Here is a 19496-nt window from a genome sequence, read left to right on the forward strand (position 1 = left end):
AGGAGACACCTTTGGCCAATGTTGGCATGTGAATAAGCTTCCATGGATCTAATGAATGTGTATTAAGATTTGCATGCAGTAGACCTAGAGTTGCAATTAGTATAATTCTTGCTTTATCTGAATCCTCCTGAAGGTCACTTGATTAGAGTTGCTTTGAGAAAAAAAAGCAATGAACAAGATACCAAAAATTAAAGATGAAATCTTGACCAAGTGCATCACCATTGCATATATAAAATCTGAAACTTAATCGGAAAAGCACTACAGGAGTGGAATTTGTTCTGGACATCTTACACAAGCTATTTTAGAGAATGGACAATCTACTGGGGTAGAAGTAGCCAAAGAAAATCCTAAACTGGTTAGTCTGATGTCTACTTAAGCATTCATCCCCAAATCTCACTTCACAAGGAGTACTCACATTTAAGGCATTCTTTGCTGCTTCAGCACCAGCCCGATTATCAAATGTAACAAAACCAACCGGCTGGAAGGAAAAACAAGACATTTTAAAAGCACTTTAAATATAAAAAGATTGCAGCTTTCAGGATAGTCCATGTGATGAATATGAGAAAATCTGGTACAAAAACTGAACATGCACTCAAGGATCACTCAAGATGTTCTTAAGAAAAAGCTTATAGTATTAACAGCTTGCGTCAAGCTACAAATTGCCATGCCCCCCATGGTAAAAATCTGAAAGAACACTGAATTGTTAATAGGAAAATTTAGAGTATCAAGCAATCTGAGCCTATGACCTACTTCTTATCCCCCTCCCCCCCCCCATCCCAAAGCTGTTTGTGGGGGGACGGGGCCAGGACTGTTGTGCAGCAGTTTTCTCCTGCTCCTTTAGTCATCCAATAATCAAAACTGGTTTCTGAACTACAGAAGCCAAAGCATGCACCTTTCACAGCGTCCCTGGGAGAATGGCTGGGCCTCTAGTCTATATCCCCCTCAACTCATTGTGGAAATCATTTCCAGCTGAGGACCATGCAGAGCTCCTGTCCTAACTCTGTAACCAAGGGCCCCAGGTCTGGTCATCAAGTGCTGCTGTTGTGATAACGAGGCTGTGGAATGCTCTACAGCTAGCCCAGGAGTCCAACCAAGGCTCTGCATAACTACACCAGGCCAGCCCTTTAGCAGCTAAGCCATAAGTAGTCATGGCAAATGTAAAGTTGACAGCAATGACCTTAAAAGCAGAACAAACATCACTCCAAAACTTGGTTTTCATTTTGCTATCTGATCAACTAGTGGCCTTAGTTTATGGAATGAACAGCCAGCAAGGGAGGCTGCCAAACAAAGTCGTGGGGGGGCAATGATACAAAATTAGCAGCCAAATGTCCAAACAGGAATTCTTTATTGAATGGAGACAGATTGATAAACAAGCCCGACTCAGGCAGAGTTTCGCCCTCTTTCAATGGGGCTGCATCAGGGGCTAAAATATACAATACATACTAAATAAATACATAAACATAATTAAAACATACAATGGACATAAAATGGTAACATGAAAATGTGTGGTGTAAAAGTATATTTACTGTGAGTCTTAATAAAAATGAAACAATGCCAATGCAAAGTGCATATTGCCTTTACCTCTAATCATTTAGGAATTTCTGAGTATTGATCAAATTATCACAATCATAGGATTCTATTTTTTATTTATTTATTTTTAATTTTTATGTACCGAGGTTCTTAGAGACTACAAATCACTCCGGTTTACATAACAATAAACTGCCCAACAGAGATAAGGGGCTTTACATAGAACAGTGGCACATATGTAACAATATAACTGGATGACAATATAACATAATAATTATAGATTAACATTGTAATTAATAAAATTATGTAATATAATCTGTATAATTTAACTATTTAACTTGGATAGTGACATAGTAACCATGCCAGATGTAAATAAGATAAAATGAGTTTTTTAATTTTTGAACTTAGATATTGTAGTCCAGTTGCAGAGGAAAATATAAATAAAAAATAAGACGAATTTTTAGAACTCAAAGATTGTAGTCCAGTTGCAGATTCTAAAGAGATTCTAAGGATTCTAAAGATTCTAAGGATTCTAAAGAGACCAAAGTGAATAGTGAACAGGGTTTCCTGAAGTCTCATTTCTCCTTAGTGTCTACATTCTCCCTTAATGCTAACTTCTAAAAAAGTGTAAGACTGCCCTTAGGAAAAAAAAAAAGTGTAGGCTCCATGGCTTTAGCAAGGCAACAATGACCTGTCAAAGCCATGTGAATAAATGACCTAACTAGCCACTATATTACTCTGCCAATTACATATTAAAGTTATCAAGTAAAGATTTATAGACTATGTTTATTCACCATTCTCTATTGCCTCCTCCAAAAAGTGTTTGAGTGATAAATTGTTAGAGGTATCAAAGTATAAAGTGAATATATAAGAAAATTGCACAACTATAGAAAGCACTTTATAACTCCATATTAAACAAAAGTCTAGGATAGTAGAGTCCTATTAACTCAGCTGGTTAGAGAATGAAAGTAGAACAAGATAAGGCTGCCAGATTAAGCTTTCACCTTAAAATTTCTTCAGTTTTATCCAGGGGCTCTTTCCAACTCACTGAGATACTGTTTAACTTAACATGAGGCTCCTGAATAGGCTTGCTCTGATAGGCCTAACTTATCTTTCTCCCTAAGTTAGGCCTTTGTTTACCATCATGTGCAAAACCCAATTTACCTCAATTTGTTTCATTCAATGTTGATTGGGTTGCTTCTTTGACGTGCACAGTTTTAGATCTTTTGGGGGGGGGGGGGGCGGGAAGGAGGTCTGGATACATTTGATGCCCCAGAAGATATGGCGCAAGTGAAAGTCTAGGCTCTCAGATTCTGTATGGTTTTGCTCGTGAGTTAGAGGCATGTGCAGACTGTTAAAGTGGTATCTCCGGGTTGTTTTAGGTTTCTGTTTGTCTTTTCCATGCCAAGCAGTTGCTCAAAGTTCTCTCCATGTTGGAAAAGCCTGACAAATCCCATACCTGCAATTTGTCCACCAGCTTTGACTCCACTTTAGGAATCAAATTAACAGAACATATTGGAAGATGATTTGGGTGATCAGCAGCTGCCAGTTAATGACCATCTTTCAAAAGCAAACTATGACAAGTATACAAGAGTGTTTGAGAAGCCTAATGCTTTAGAGGAATTGTGTAAGTATGACCAATCTACAACCCCAAGGACCATGCAGGTTTTGGGGCAGGGAAGAAAATACCTGAACCAGTTGTGAATTTGGAATCAATTTTGGAGAAGTGTGCAGGAGAATGTTTAAATGCTATTTACTTTTCATCATTGGTATGAGTCAATATCAATGACTGAACATTACATTAAGAGCTATACTAACCTTGAAATTTGAGAAAAAAGACTTTATAGAAGGGCAATTTAAACAGGACTAGTCTATACACTTGATTAAAGTTTTCCCAAAGATACCTAATTGGACAGATCAGCAATTGACTTATGTAAGTGGTTTGATTATATAAAATCAAAGACTTTTGTAGATCACCAAGGGAAAACTGTACTAGTTCCCCCATGTGGGAAGACTACAATGGTGGATTCCACAGATTATAAAACCTAGAGCCAACATTGTTGAATGAAGATTTTCAGTTAACCCTTTCAAGAGGCAGGATATGTCTATGCCTGTTCCTGGGAAAAGGACCCTCGGGATGAGCTAAAGGAAAGTGCCTCCCTCCCCCACCTGAAAAGTCATTTTTGCCTTTTGGATTTGGAAGGAGTTATGTATCCATCTTTTGGGTTTTCCTGTAACAGAGTATCCCAGGATCCAGGGACTCTTATGAAGGAGGAGTTTAGGGTCTCAGAGGTCCACTTGATCACTGGAAGTCCTATAGGGGTAATGAGTCTACATTCCTTGAGAGAAGGATAAAATGAATAGAGGATACTAGTTAATACCTGATGGGTGCCACTATCAGGATATTGAAGTAGTGAGAAGATACCCTCCAGATAACTAACATGGAATTAACGAATAAGAACATCTGAACTGGACAAAATAGCACAAGGTATGGAACATATCTAAATTGGGAATAGTCATCCTAGCCACCAATCTCATGAAAATTTTAAAGCCATCCCTTTATTAATTGGACATGATCAGGAAAGAATCAACTAACATTTAATGAAGACTGGAAGTCAAGATTTATTGGAACTAAAGCAATAAATGGACTGTGGAAATCAAGACCTTGTAACTGGATATTTTCCAAATTACCATCACTAAACATTAACTTAAAACCATTACTTGTTTCCTATGTGCTTATTGGTGTTTACAAAGGATGTACGCTCAAGAGTGAAATAATCTCCTTCCTGCTCCCTCAACAGGGAATCACTGGACGCACTCAGGGGGGCCTATAATCAGAGGAAGCTTTAACCAATAAGAGTCCTTAGGGAGGATCATAGTCCAGGATTACACTTTAAAGAGCAAACCCCACATTTACTTTAGTCCTTTTGTAGATTCAAAACAAGTTACAAACATTGGGTTATCTGAAAGATTCTTTCAAAGGATGTCCAATGGAATAGAATCTATAATATCCAGACATATGTAGTTTAAGTCTCAGTATTTAATCCAGTTTCTAGTGTGAAAACTTCTTTAGGATCCAATAAGGAAATAAGTTATGAGAAGTTAGTACTTACCTGAATTCTTTTCTTTAGGTCAAACAGATGAATCGAGAACCAGTGGATTATGCACTTCTACCAGATGTGATTGAGCAAAGCTGATGTCGCAGTATCTATATAGACCCCTGCAGTGACATCAGCCTGCCAGTCTGCTCTTCAAAAGCCAACTGTGGACAGTCTAGCAAATACTTGATTAAAACAGATAACCATTTCAGTACTCAGCCAACAGGAAACAAAGAATGTATGATCACTAATCTAGGAACAGGATGAACACTTATCAGTCACCCCTGGAACACGTAGCCACACAGGAGGACCATAGCACAATTATTCAGCAGACAAAGGCAGGAAGCTGGATTCAGTCTGTCCTAAAGAAAAAAAATTCAGGCAAGTTAGTTTTTGTTTCCAGACAGCTGAATCCAGAACCAGTGGGATGCACCCAGGCTACTCCCAAATAGGGCAGGAAGCTGCCCATGATCCAGTCAAAGACACATGCAAAAGGATGCATTCTCCTGGGCCTGCACATCCAAGCGACAATATCTGGTAAAGGTGTGTAAGGACCACCATGTTTCAGTTCAGCAAATGTCAAGTGGAGACCATGTAACTTCCACCCATGACACTGCCTGAGCCCTAGTGGAATAAGCCCTAACATTAGGCAATAGCTGTCCAACATCCATATATGCAGCCATGACTACCTCCTTAATCCAGCAAGCTATTGTAGCCCAAAGCCAGCTCACCCCATATAACTCCGTGGTGGACAAACAGGTGATCTGTCTTCCAGAAAGCATGAGGTATCTGGAGGTTTTGAAACATGTGTCTCAACATCCAGTGATCACAACAGGCACTATTCCTCTGAATCTTTCCCTATCCAGGTAAAAATAGAGACCACTTTTGGTAAAACGAAACTGCAACAGTATGCAGCTGTATCACCCCTGGAATCACTTGTACAGCTCCTAACAAGACCAGGCCTGCAGCTCTGATATTCTACACAGAACAAGTCACCTCAAGAAACACCATTTTCAGTGTCAGCAACTGCAAGGAAAGGTTACGTGTTGGTTGAAACTTAGAACCTGGTAAGAAATCCAAAACCAGATTAAAACACCACAGTGGAGGATACGATGAGCAAAAATGTTTCACTCCTTTCAAGAAAGTGGACACATCAGGATGAGCCAACAAGGGTCTACCATTCACCTGACCTCTGAAACAGGCAAGAGCTGCTACCTGTGCCTTTAAGGAATTAAGGGCCAACCCTTTATTCAATCAATCCTGCAAAAATTCCAAAATGAGTGGGATCTTAACTGCACGAGGAAGAGCCCCCCCCCCCCTCACTCATAGCAAGGAGACAATCACACTTCAGCAAGTGAGCCCTCAAGGACCATACCATAAGACAAAATAGATTGATCTTCATGAAGAATAGGCCCCTGCCACAACATTTCCCTGTGTGCCAGACCCCAATGGAGGAGTCTACCAGGTGCCTTCTCAGATCTGCATACCATGGTCTCCTGGGCCAGTCTGGTGCCACCAAAAGCACCATCCCTCTGACTTGACCCTATGAACAATTCTGCCCAAGAGGGGCCACAGGGGAAAGATATACAGCAGCTAGTCCTCCAGTCATTCCTGCACAAAAAGCATTGATACCCAATGACTGATCTCTCCTGCAAATGAAGAATTGAGGAACTTTTGCATTGCAAGAAGTCTCCAGCAGGTCCAGAAATAGGCCTCAGTGATCCACAGCTGAAATGCCTTGTCTGACAATTCCCATTCTCCTAGGTCCAGACTGTCTGTTGAGAAAGTCTGCTCAGTCTTTTCCTACAGTGTGCAAAGCTGAGATCTCCTGAAGATGCACTTCTGCCTATTCCATAAGTTGGTCTATTTCCTGCAAAACTTGCTGGCTCTTGGTTCTTCCCTGCCAATTGATGTACGCCACTGTTGCATTGTCAGGCATTATCCGAACTGCTCAACCCTGCAGCCAAACTGCAAGCATGCCAACTAGACTACCTAGGCTTCCAGCCAATTGATGTTCCAGTAACTTCTGCACTAGTGCCCTTGTTCCATCAATTCCCAACAGTGAGCTCCCCAATCCTGGAGGCTTGCATCTGTTGTAAGTACTATCTAGTCTGGTGATTTTAAGGAAACCCTCAGATCTACTTGTAACCATTGTAGTTGAAGGTAGACCTCCATCGGCAGGTGGAGCTGAACTGAATAGTCCTGAGACTGTGGGTGCCAACGAGACAGCAGGGAGTGCTGAAGAGAATGCATCTGCACCCTTGCCCATGGTACCACTTCCAGGGTCTCCATCAAGCCAAGCACCTATAGATGGGACCACACTGATGTATTGTGTTTGGATGCACCTGCACCAACTGAATATAATCTGGCAGGAAAACTCTGCCCTGCTTCACAGTAAGTTAAATACCAAGATATTCTAGCAATTGATATGATTGGAGACTGCTCTTGGCCAGGTTCACCACCCAACCAAGCTCCTGCAACAAGATGATCACCTTGTGCGACACCAAGATGCTCTCTTCCAAAAGACTTAGCTGAATCAGCCAGTTGTACCATAATCCCATTCTCTCAACTGCTTCTGCCACCACTACCATAAAATTGGAAAAGTTCTGGGCACAGTGGCCAGACCAAAAGGCAGCACTCAAAACTGATAATGTCCTAAAATCGTGAATTGCAGAAAACTGCTGTAGCTGAATGGAAATATGCAGATACGCTTTGGACAGATCCAAGGTCAGAAACTCCCAACTACAAGACCATCACTGCATGCAAGGTTTCCATTAAAAAATGAGTCACCTGCAAATGACGGCTGACCCCTTTGAGATCCAGGATGAGATGAAAGAGCCCTCCTTGGGCACAACAAAATTAATGGAATATCAGCCTGTATTTTCTTGAAACATGGGCACTGGAACCACAGCCCTCAGACTGAGGAGCCTTGACAATGTACTTACATAGAAATGACGGCAGAAGAAGACCAAATGGCCCATCTAGTCTGCCCAGCAAGCTTCACACATTTTCTCTCATACTTATCTGTTTCTCTTAGCTCTTGGTTCTATTTCCCTTCCACCCCCACCTTTAATGTAGAGAGCAGTGATGGAGCTGCATCCAAGTGAAATATCTAGCTTGATTCGTTAGGGGTAGTAGCCACCGCAATAAGCAAGCTGCACCCATGCTTATTTGTTTTACCCAGACTATGTTATTAGCCCTTATTGGTTGTTTTTCTTCTCCCCTGCCATTGAAGCAGGGAGCTATGCTGGATATGCGTGACGTATAAGTCTTCTCCCCTGCCGTTGAAGCAGAGAGCCATGCTGGATGTGCATCGAAAGTGAAGTATCAGGCACATTTGGTTTGGGGTAGTAACCGCCGTAACAAGCCAGCTACTCCCCTCTTTGTGAGTGCGAACCCTCTTTTCTTCTCCCCTGCCGTTGAAGCAGAGAGCTCTGCTGTATATGCATTGAAAGTGAAGTATCAGGCTTATTTGATTTGGGGTAGTAACCGCCGTAACAAGCCAGCTACTCCCCTCTTTGTGAGTGTGAATCCTTTTTTCCACATTTCCTCTTGCTGTTGAAGCTTAGAGCGATGTTGGAGTCACCGTAAGCCGTACTCTACCTGCCTCTTCTGCAGGGAGTAGCAAGGAGACACCAAGAACACATCCAGAGGAACACTGCAAAACTCCAGTGCCCATCCATCTCATATCACCTCCATGAGCCACTGGTATATATGATTATGATCTTGCCCGACCTCTGATAGGGGGTTGCCTCTTATCTCCTGTTCCTGAGAGTGGGTCAGCACCTTTATAAGGGCGGCTTGGGGGCTCCACTACCTAAGCCTGTGCCCTGTCTGGGACTAAAGGACTAAGACCTACCAAAAGGTAGATTCCTCTGAAAGGGTTGAACACACTGATCCCCTAGTAGGACCTCATACTAAAGGAGCATAGCTTCTGCTTATCTTCTGGCAACTGAGGAACTGGGGACTCACCCCACTTATTGGCCATTTTCTCCAACTCTCTCCCAAAGAGTGAGCCTTTAAAAAGGCAACTTTGTGAAGGTTAGCCTTAAGAGGTTGCATTAGCTGACCAATTTCTCAGCCATAACTTGACACCTGACCACTATTACCGAAGCCAATCCTCTGGGAGATGTGCCAGTATGCTTAGGCAACTGAAAGGTGTGCATCCAGCTGAATGTGTGTCAAATTTAGGTGCATAATCCTGTTTAAGTGCCCAAGAACTATGCACCCTCAACATCTGTCCAGATTGTGTGTTCAGTAAAGCACATGCCCAAGTTAGACACTGCTACCAACTAGATGCCCAAGCAGGCATCCAAAGACTGCACAACTGGATGCACTCAGACAGTCCTAAAGAGGGCAGCCTAATAGGAAAAATGTGCTAACACATCACCATGGCCTACCATGCAGCACACAGAAAAGCCTAATAGCAGGGCCTAGCCCAGGGGTCGGGAACCTATGGCTCACGAGCCAGATGTGGCTCTTTTGATGGCTGCATCTGGTTTGCAGACAAATCTTTAATAAAAAAGTAAAAATCTAACACCCCACCATCCTGATGCCCCCCCCCCCCCCCAAGACCTCCAAAAGTCCCTGGTGGTCCAGCGGGGATCCAGGAGCAGTCAGGGAGTGATCTCCTGGACTTGGGCTGTCTGCTGCCAGTCATTGCCATGCTCTGCTTCCAGGAAGCAGCTGAAAGGCAGCAGGGTAAACAGCTACATCCATGCCGGCTAAAAACCAGCTACCACACAAAGGCACTCATTTGAGGGACCATGGAAAGCACCTCAGGAATTCTCAACTGGAGAGGAACCATTTGGTATCACTGAAGGATAGCAGGGCGAATTAAGTTTCTCTAAAACTTGAAGCAATCCTCAGTAGAGATTCACAGCCACTATCTGCTGGAAACAGAATACTAGCAGGCTGTCACTGCAGGGGTATATATACTGTGATGTAAGCTTTGCTCCATCTGCTGGTAGAGGTGCATAATGCATCTGTTCTGGATTTGTCTGGTTGCTTAAAAAAGCCACACACACTTACATTGAAGCTAGAGTTACTTTCCTGAACTAGGGCTACACATTGGGAAGTCAGTTCGTTAAAGGTTTGTCATAAGAAGTTAGAAATACTTTGCTAAGCCAGTATTTATGATCACATTACATCTTTTTGGATAGTGAACTTGGGAAAGCCAGGAGAGAAACAGTTGAGAACTATGAATCATTCTTCATAAAGTTAGATTTAGGTAGCTCAATATTTTGTATAGGGATTTTTGTAATGTTTGATGGTTTTACTTCCAGGAGGTGCCAACATTCACATGTGAGTTGGCATGTTAAGACTGTAGATATTTAACTTTTCTAAGTGTTTAGAAGTACAGGATTTAACTGAGTTTAGAGCCTTTTCCATCTTCCTTCCAAAAAGGAAACAGGAATTTATGAAAATAGGAATTTGATTGATCACTGAAAGTTCTGGTACATGTACATTTGTGACCTCTTAAGAGATTTTGTTAATCACAAGGGGCTCTTGGGAGCATCATACTGCTATGCCTGTGCACCAGCTTTCCCCATTAGGAGGAAGGAGTTATGCCAACACCCAGATCAGCAAGGCCATGCATTCAGTAAGGGGGGTGAGGGGGTGTGAAGGAGCCAGTGACATTCAAAGAAAAGCTAAACGTTTTACATTCTGAAGTTGCCTAAAGGAATTACCTATTGATTTTAGATTAAGTATTGATATCCTATGATCTATGCAAGCAATAAATTGTCATTTGCTAGTACAACATGCCACATACACACTTTCAGCAGTGGGTAAACCCCATTCAAGGAATTGGATTATAACTACAAAACTAAATCTGAATTGTCAACTGTTCATTTTTCTTCTAACTGAAACTCAAAGCCAGCTACAATGTATAAGCCAAAGCACAGTACCTGTTTTGATGTTAACTTGATCAGTGAACCTTCATACCCCTGAAGGGGAGGGAAAAACAAGAGTAAGCATATTATGAAAAAAAAATCCTTAAGACAAAAATACAGGTAGCTAAATTCAGTTCTTACCCAGAAAGCTTATATTACAAAGATCTAGCAGATACCTTGTGTACTTTGATGGCCATAACCATGTGTCATGATGTGATACAGCCAGCTGTCATTCACTGGCAATATCTAGTAGTCCGATGTGGAGACCATGGTTGTAAGATTAAGGGAGCCTTGGTGCATGACTCCCAAATAGGTCACTCTAATGGATTGTAAGTGAGAAAGAAGTGGGATAACTGCAGAGCCAAAGATTTTGACACCTGTGGGCAGTATGCCAGAATGGAGCCCCTTTGCTTCTCAGTCATGTGCCAGCAGAGCTTCAGGCAGGCTCCTCTTTGGCCTGGAAATGGCACCCTAGGCTCTTGCCAATGTTGCCTACACTTAAATCTGGGCCTGGCTAGTTGCAAAGGATCACTGCAATAGCCCAACAGGCAGCTCCAATTTGAATTGGAAGCCAGGTCAAAAAACAGAAAATTGAGGGGGATAAAACTCCTCCCCTGGGTATCTCAAAAAAATCAGTAACCCTTGTTCCCAGGGGAGCATTTGATTAGTTCTTACAGGGTAAGGAGAAGGCTCAGAGCATAGGCTAGGGACAGGTTTCCCTGTAAGGCCAAACCAGCTGCAGACACCTTCAAACAATCCATGAAGTCTAGTGTCCACATGTCACTTGTGTAAAACAAAAAAAAAAAAACTAAGGTACAAAAAAAATAGCTTCTTGAAATCAGTCCATTGTCTTTACTTCAGTAATCTTGGCCAGCTCAAAGTCACAGTTCACCACTGTTTCCCATTGTCTCACTTGAATCCCCAGAACTCCTAGGGTTTATGCTCCCAGTCTCCCACGACACCCTTAGGGGGTCCTGATATGTTACAGAAGTCACCAATTTACACTTCAGAAGCAGCTCCAGGGTCTGTACTAGGGATGTGAATCCGGCTTCGGACGATTGAAAATTTGATATTTTCAAAATAGTCAGAAATCAGGGCTCCCCCAAAACGATAGGAAAACCCCACGATATTGTTCATGGGGGGGTTCTCTTATCGTTTTGGGGGAGGGTGGTAAAAACAGCACAAAAATAACCCCTAAACCCACCCTGACCCTTTAAAACTAATCCCTTAGCTTCCCCCACCCAAAAACTTTACAGGTACCTGGTGGTCCCGGGAGCGATCTCCCGCACTCAGGCCGTCAGCTGCCACTAATCAAAATGACGCTGATGGCCCTTTGCCCTTACCATGTGACAGGGTATCCGTGCCATTGGCCGGCCCCTGTCACATGGTAGGAGCACTGGATGGCCGGCGCCATCTTTAAAGATGGCGCCAGCCATCTAGTGCTCCTTCCATGTGACAAGGGCCGGCCAATGGCACGGATACCCTGTCACACGGTAAGGGCAAAGGGGCATTGGTGCCATTTTATTTTAGCGCAGCTGATGCCTGGGAATGGGAAATCATCCCCCAAGGCCCCCCTGGACCACCAGGTAATGTTAAAGGTTTTGGGGGGGTCAGGAGGGTGGGGGAGGCTAAGTGGGGGTCGATTTAAAGGGTCAGGTGGGGTTTTTTTTTTTTTTTTTTTTTTTTTTTTTTTTTTTTAAATCGGGCCATCAGTGCCATTTTAATTAGTGGCAGCCAAAATGGCACAGATGGCCCAAGAGCGGGAGATCGTGCCGGGACCACCCCCCATTGGACCACCAGGTAATTTAACATTTTGGGGGGGTTTGGGAGGGTGGGGGAGGGTAAGGAATTGGTTTTAAAGGGTTGGGGTGGGTTTAGGGGTTGTTTTGGTGTGCCGGTTTTCCCGCCCTCCCCCAAATAATTCCCGTGCCCTATTTAATGATTTATGATAAATCGGGGGCATTTGTATTGTATCATGCACTCTGACGATTTAGGACGATTTTAAAATTATCTGACTAATTTTAATTGTTCAAAAATGATTCACACCCCTAATATTTATAACCACTGGGCACAGTTGATACCCTACCTTGAACGGTCGAAAAAGTAGGTAAAGTTCTCTGGGCTTAATATCCACAGGAAGGCCACTGACAAATAGTGTTCGTACCTACAAGAGAAGCATTTGCTTAGTGTTACTTTAAAGCCTTACCACTGCATAGTTGACAATGGTACAACAGATTGTAAGTTGCATGTAAAAATCAAAGTTATTGTATACATCACTAAAAGAAAGTTTCCTGTCTCTTCCAGAGTCCTCATTCATGTTTCAAGCCACATAGAGTCTAGTGCCATCGGATGTCCCAGGCTGCATTAGTTTTAGGTTTACAATAAAGTCTCAAACTAAGGTTTTGAAATTCCATAACTTGTACAGTTAACTGACAACTCACAATAGCAAAATACAGAATCAATCATTAAACAGACAAGACAAGAATACTCAAGGCAGTTAAAATCAAACTGCTTAGATGTCAAAGCTTTCTCTTGTGTCACCTAGTTAAAAAAACATAAGGTGTTCAGGTTTGAGTCTTCATGACAGCCATAACAGGAGCATGGGAGATGTGATGTGCAGGGAAGGGAGGTAATCCATTCTGCCATACCTGGGAACTTGAGTTGTGGTCACCCTGAGAATGCCATTATCAGATGGTGGTGGTGGGAAGGGGGAAGTAATGGAATATGTATTAGCTCTTCTACCCCCTACCATTGCCTTCCCCTCAGGTGCAGCCGCAAAGGTTAAAAGTATTCAGGCATGGATATTGTTTAAAAATACAATCCTAGAGGTGCAGTCCATATGTATTCCATGCATTAAGGTGGAAGGAAGGCAAAAAGATTACCGTCATGGCTAAAAGGTGAGGTAAAAGGCTATTTTAGCCAAAAAACATTAAAATACTGGAAGAAGGATCCATCTGAAGAAAATAGGATAAAACAAGTATTGTCAGGTTAAGTGTAAAAACATTGATAAGACAGGCAAAGAGAATTTGAAAAGTTGGCCATAGAGGCAAAAACTCATAATAAAAACTTTAAGTCTCAGATCATTGGGGTGGATCTCACTTTGTTCACCACCCCAATGATGGCTCAAGTTTTATTTTTCAGCTCTGGTGTGTAGCTTGTGGTTTGTTATGATCCTATAGGTCTATTGTATTATAGCATGTAGAGTTGCTGTGATCAGTCATGAATTCCTTTTGAATTGGATAAATATTTTAAATAAAATCATGCTTAGATACCCTAAATGATCCTTAAGGGCCACAAAATAAGGTTCTGACTAACCCTAATGATTATGTATAAAAGATCTGCATGCAAATCTTGTATGCTTAATTAGGGATATCCTGAAAATCCAATTGGTTCTTTGCTCTAAAGGCCTGAAGTTGCCCACCTCTAGCCCAGTAAACCTCCATTGAAATACAGAGGCAAGGCTTGTCAATCTTTTGGAGGCCCTACGTCAAACTGCTTCTGGCAGTCAGGACTAGAGGGGATAGGTTTACCAAGCCCAACACAAAGAAATGAGCTTAAAATTAGTTCTAGAGTTAGACACCCCATTAGTGAGGTATGATAAAAGCCCAAGGTGTACTAAGGCTGACAATGCAAGTTACATTTCTTTATCCAGAATGTTACTAAGCACACATTGAAACCTGGAGCAAGAATTTTGGAACATGCAGTTCTTACTCATGGCAGGGTTTAAGCCAAATTGGATCCTCAAATTTAGTAACTAGTAGAAATGTTTTCCAGGAAAATGTTTACAGTATTATAAAAGTCAGTGTCAGCATGGATAGGAAGAGTTCATTCTGGCTCAGAACTATGAAGCTCAGATTTCTCAGTTTAAGAGAAAAACACAGGCTTTAATACTATTTCTTAAGATCCTAATCTGTATTTGCATTTTCACAGCATGTGGGAGAAAATGCTCAAGATCTGAAAAGGTGACACCTAAAAATTGAATTATAGCCATAAAGAGAAGCAGTGTGGATCACGGTGCTGCGATCATAACCGGGGAAAAGCAGGCGAGCGGGAACAGTGTAGAAATAAGGGTAGGTTAGAAGGTTCGAGAAAGAGTAGTGGGGTAGCAACAGGGGGAGGAGTTAGGAGCAACCAGAGTATTCAAACCCAGGCTCTGGATAGGGTAGAAAGGTAGCGAGTCAGAGGGAGCGGAGGCAGAAGCGGGAGAGAGAGGATAAGGAGCTCACCAAGTTTGTTAGTGGGGAGTTGCGGTTTGTCAGGGCAAGGATGAGAAAAAAGTAAGGCGGGAGGAGGTAAGCTTAGTGCAAAAAGTAAAGGAAATAAGAAACCGGGGATGAAGGCATAGTGGCCTGTTTTTTCCAGCCACCCCCCCCCCCCCCAGGAGTGCAGCACGCCGTCGCAGGCTGCGAATCAGGAGGGCCTTGAGGAGCGTCGGGTGGCGAGTTCGGGCTGGAAGCGGCTGAGGACAGTCCGGCCAGCACAGCGGGTCCAGAATGAGCGGTAGGGGATTCCTTGTATGAGTTGTCTTTGCAAGCGTCAGGGTCGGACCTCGAACCAGTCACGGAAGGTGGTGAGGAAGCGGGTCAGAGTGAGGGTGGGGATGAGGCGTGAAGAGCCTCTGCGGTGCACGTGGCCAGAGGCGGAGGACAGCCCCAGCTTGGGGCTTCGCAGGAAGGAGGGCCTGAGAGGTGCTGTCGGGGAGAAGTCTAGTGACGGCACGACAGTTGAAGGGCAGCGGTGAGGTCGGGCGCTCAAGAGGCAAGGCAGAAGCGGAAGGCGAGTGAGTTGGTCGGACAGAGGCGAGGCGGACACTGGAGATGCCAGGGCAGCTTGGGAAAGGGAAAGTAGAGAGAGCGGAATCGGGGAAGGAAGGGTGAAGGGATTCGAGCAGGCTAGGAGGCCCGGGCGGCTGGGATTTGGGGGTTGGAGGGAGTGGGGTTCAGGGGATTACAGGGCACCTCCTCCCAGTGGGCAGGAGGCAGGCCGTGGGAGGGGAGGGGAGGGGGAGAGCGGTGGAGCGAGCTAGGACGAGAAATGGTCTGCAGGGACAGCAGAGGGATGGGGGTGGTGAGAGCATGGGGGAGGGATGATGGTACTGCTGCCAGTTTGTTCCAACAGACAGAGCGGTGGCAATTGATGGATCTCTGAGGATGGGCGGCTATGCCGGAAGGACGAGGTGGAGTGACAGTGGAGAAGAGGAGCAACAGTGGAAATGGGGACGAAACCCCGGCGAGTCATGCGGTTGGAGCAGGTAGGGAGGATCGGTGGGGTAAGTCAAGCAGGAGGTCTAAGAGGAAGAGGGACACCTCGAGCTCCTCAGATAGCGATTTCCACCTCGGACTCGTCCGGGGGCTCCAGTGAGGAAGAAAGGACCAAGCGGGAGCAAGGGTTAGGGCCAGCACAAGATATGGGGCACCCGGCTCTGGCATCACAGAGCTGTGGGAAGGAGTGCCTGGGAAGTTAAGGAGAATTAAGAAGCAGAAGTACGTAAACATTTTTCAGTTAGTGGCAGGGAGGAGGGGGCTTTCATGGCGCAGAAAACAGAGAAAGAGTGGGAAGGATAAAGAACTGGGGAATAAGATCCCTAAGAATAGTCAATTGGATGAGAGGATTCCTCAGGCTGGCGAGTGTAGTGAGTCATTACTACCCGGACCAGTACGCAGCGTTATTGGCATACTGCGATAGTATCTTAGGAGCATTCAAGGATTACGAAGGTTGGGTGTGGCTTAATTACGATGAGAAGTTCCGGGAGAAAATGGAGGGAAACAGGTTCATGTCGTGGGGTACGCAAGACATCCATTTATGGTTGACACAAATGACGAACAAAGGTATGCATCTGGGGTCAGGAGCCGCCAGGGTGGGACATATGGGTCAGGCAGGTCAATCGGGAGCTACTGTCCCTGTGCGTGGGGAAGCAGGAGGGGGAAGTGGAGGGACAGGGAGTAAGGACCAGAGAGGGGCCGCGGTTGGAAGAGACGTGTGTTGGCGGTACAATAAAGCCACATGTCTTGTTTCCTGAATGCAAATTCAGGCATGCGTGCTCAGGTTGTAACGGGGCCCACCCCAGCATTAAGTGTCCACAAGTGGGAACTAAGGTTATGGGAAAGAGCGTTTGAACATAGGGGAGAGAAAAAAAAACACTCAAACCAAACACTTACAGGGTAATATTAGGGTAGGGATGGGGAGTTTGTTGCGAACGTGTGTTAAAAAACCAAACCAAACGTTTAGGTCTAGACGGTTTAGTAGACAATTGTGTTATCACTCAGGGGTGTAGGATGTGGGTGGGAAGCTGGCAGGGAGATAGGTGAGAAGTAGTGTGCCTGTGAAGATACTGGGGAGGTGTATGGTAACTTGAAGGTAATGAGTCTCTTTTATACAAGATCAGAGACAGAGGAGCTTGGTGGATGGCAGGCGAGGACAGTGGAAGAGTGGAAATTGATCCAGGCTTCGGTAGCCCCGCACACATGGAAAGCATACAGAGGAAATGCAATGATGGTGCAATATTTTGAATCCAGAGGATGGGTGGGGGCATAGTGGGGGATGAGTTGATAGTGGACTTCGTGGTGTGGGCTAAGCAGGAGGGATACTCTGTGGCGACAGGAGCCATTTGGCGGGATTTGCTTTTTCCCCCACAGACTTAAGGGATTCCAAAGTCCCATGACTAGCTTTCGGCTTAGGAAAATACTGGGTGGGTGGAAAAAAGCAGAAGGCAGGGACAGAGACAGCAGGCTGCCCATACGATACAGCGACCTGGTGTGTTGGGCATCTACGCTGGGGCAGGTTTGCTGGTCTGCATTTGAGGTCTTTCAGCTAGCGTTTTCATGGGCATTCTTTGGGGCAATGAGGGTTAGCGAGTTAGTGGCGGCATCGTGGAATAGTGTAGAGGGCAGAGGGTTGTTATGGAATTGCGTGAGGATAGGTGACAATGCGGTACAGCTGTTTATTACCAGGTCCAAGACTGATCAGGGTGGCCACGGGTCCACCATTATGTTGATACCTGCAGAATGCCCACAGGTGTGTGTCCCATCAGGGTGGCGCAGGCATATATGAGGGTGCGTCCAGCTTGTTTCGGTTCTCTCTTGGTGCACGAGGATGGGTCGGCGTTGAGGTACCAGTTTTCGGTGTTGCGGAGGGTGGCCGAACTAGAGGGCAAGGAAGCCAGACAGTTCAGTTCCCATTCTTTCAGGATTGGGGCAGAGACATCGGCAGCAGGTTGAGTGGGGAAAGCATACAGAGGATTGGAAGATGGAAATCAGGGGTTTTTAGGAGGTACATCCGTTCTGGGGATGGGGAATGATGAGGGGGTACTCAAAAAGATAAAAATAGAGGGTGAGAAGGGTTGACATGGGAAAGGAGAACGGGAAGGGGGAGGGGATTGTTAACGTAATGTGTTCTCATTTCAGAGCTAGTTGGGTTGTGGAGAGGGTCGGGATGTGCCTGGATTGTGGGCCATTGTTTCATTCACAGAGCTCAGAGGAGAGCATTGAGGCGCCCATACGGTGAAGATCTAGAAATGGAGAGACTGGGATGGCAGCTGGCTTGGTTTAGTCGCCGCGGAATGTTATGGGATGAGCTGCTGCCTTTTCTGCAAGAACGAATAGAGATGTGGGGAGTTCCGAATGTATTATTAATCCATCTCGGGGGCAATGATGTGGGTGAGATCCCTTGTCGCAGGTTGTTGACCAACATGAAGGACTAGCACAAATTATGATCAGGTGGCCAACCATCTGGGTAGGATGGTCAGACATCATAAGGTTCAAAAACAGGACGGAAACCCTGTGGCAAGTAGGGGTGAAAGTGAACAGGCAGTTAGGAAAGTGGATGGGGTGGGAAGGAGGTTTCTGGGTTCGGCACCAGTGGTCGTGGGGGTGGAACCGGAGCTGTTTAGCGGGGACGGGGTCCATCTGTCAGAGGTGGGAATGTACCTATTTAATAACAGCCTGCAGGAAGGTTTAGAAAAGGTGATTGCCAGTGGGTAAATAGGACCACAGTTGGGGGGTACAAGCCGAAGTGGGCTTGTCCTGTGGCGGAACACCTGAGCCTGGTTGATGTATTGTGAGGGGGAGTTGGAGGGGGCGGAGGGGGAGGACCCTGTGTAGCTGGAGGGGCTGCTACATGGGAAGACCGGAGAACCGGAGAGTGTAGGTTCTCTGTGGAGCTTGCTCTCGTGGGGTGGAAGCAGAGCGAGCATAAGTGGGGGCGGGTCATCTCCACCATTAGGGTTCAAGGTGGTGGGGAAAAGGAGGGGTAGTTGTGGGAAGACACTGTTTACTTGTTAATGTTAAGAAGGCTCGGGTGAGGGTAAACTGCGGCCTATTTTAACGCCATTGCGGTGTCTGAGTGGTTTTTCAGGAGGGGAGGTAGGGTACGGAGCAAGCCTAGGTCTTTTCTCCCTGAGTTATTAAACAGGAGGTCTGAGGCTATTTCAGTCATTGGAATATATGTGGGGGACAATATTCAATGCAAGAAAATATAGCAAATTGAAAAGCACAAAAAAGAAAAGGACTCTGAAGTATTGCATGTCATGAGTTGTCTTAGGTATAATTAGGGCTCTTTAGTACAGAGCTGACATTTGTGATAACCTAAGTAAGGAGGTATGCATCACTAAGAAAAAAAACTGGAGCCAGATTACATAAATGGGATACAGGAGACCTTCATATAGTCTGACATTAGCAGAGCACCAAAGCATTGTAACTTTGCCTAAAGTCAACCACTATAAGGCTTGATCTGATTTGTAATTCTATGTATCTTTATGAATTATTGCAAATAAAATGAGCATATACCAGAGCCTTAAAAAAAAAAACCAAAAAACTAAGACACATGTATTATTCCATTTAAGAGTCCAATGTTAAAATTGAGATATCCCAGCCTGACATGGTACGTTTCATTTACTTCCATCCGGGTCTGAGATGGAACATTATACCTGTGGTTGAGCCATCTACAAGCAGCTGCCCACTAATACCCCATCACTGAAAGG

The 19496-nt window shown here is 44.7% G+C and overlaps 1 protein-coding gene across 4 annotated transcripts in view; it reads right to left on the reverse strand.

Annotated features, from left to right (window-relative positions):
* Positions 1-19496, reverse strand: part of RBPMS2 (RNA binding protein, mRNA processing factor 2) — a 100474-nt gene that overhangs the window by 41768 nt on the left and 39210 nt on the right. For all 4 annotated transcript variants that reach the window (XM_029574985.1, XM_029574987.1, XM_029574988.1 and 1 more), the window contains exons 2-4: positions 12606-12683; positions 10535-10573; positions 416-478 (exon numbers count right to left, since the gene is read on the reverse strand). In XM_029574985.1, the coding sequence (XP_029430845.1) occupies positions 416-478; positions 10535-10573; positions 12606-12683 (180 nt within the window). The remainder of the gene's footprint in view (positions 1-415; positions 479-10534; positions 10574-12605; positions 12684-19496) is intronic.

The sequence above is a fragment of the Rhinatrema bivittatum genome, chromosome 13, assembly GCF_901001135.1.
Source record: "Rhinatrema bivittatum chromosome 13, aRhiBiv1.1, whole genome shotgun sequence".
In the NCBI taxonomy this organism is placed as follows: domain Eukaryota; kingdom Metazoa; phylum Chordata; class Amphibia; order Gymnophiona; family Rhinatrematidae; genus Rhinatrema; species Rhinatrema bivittatum.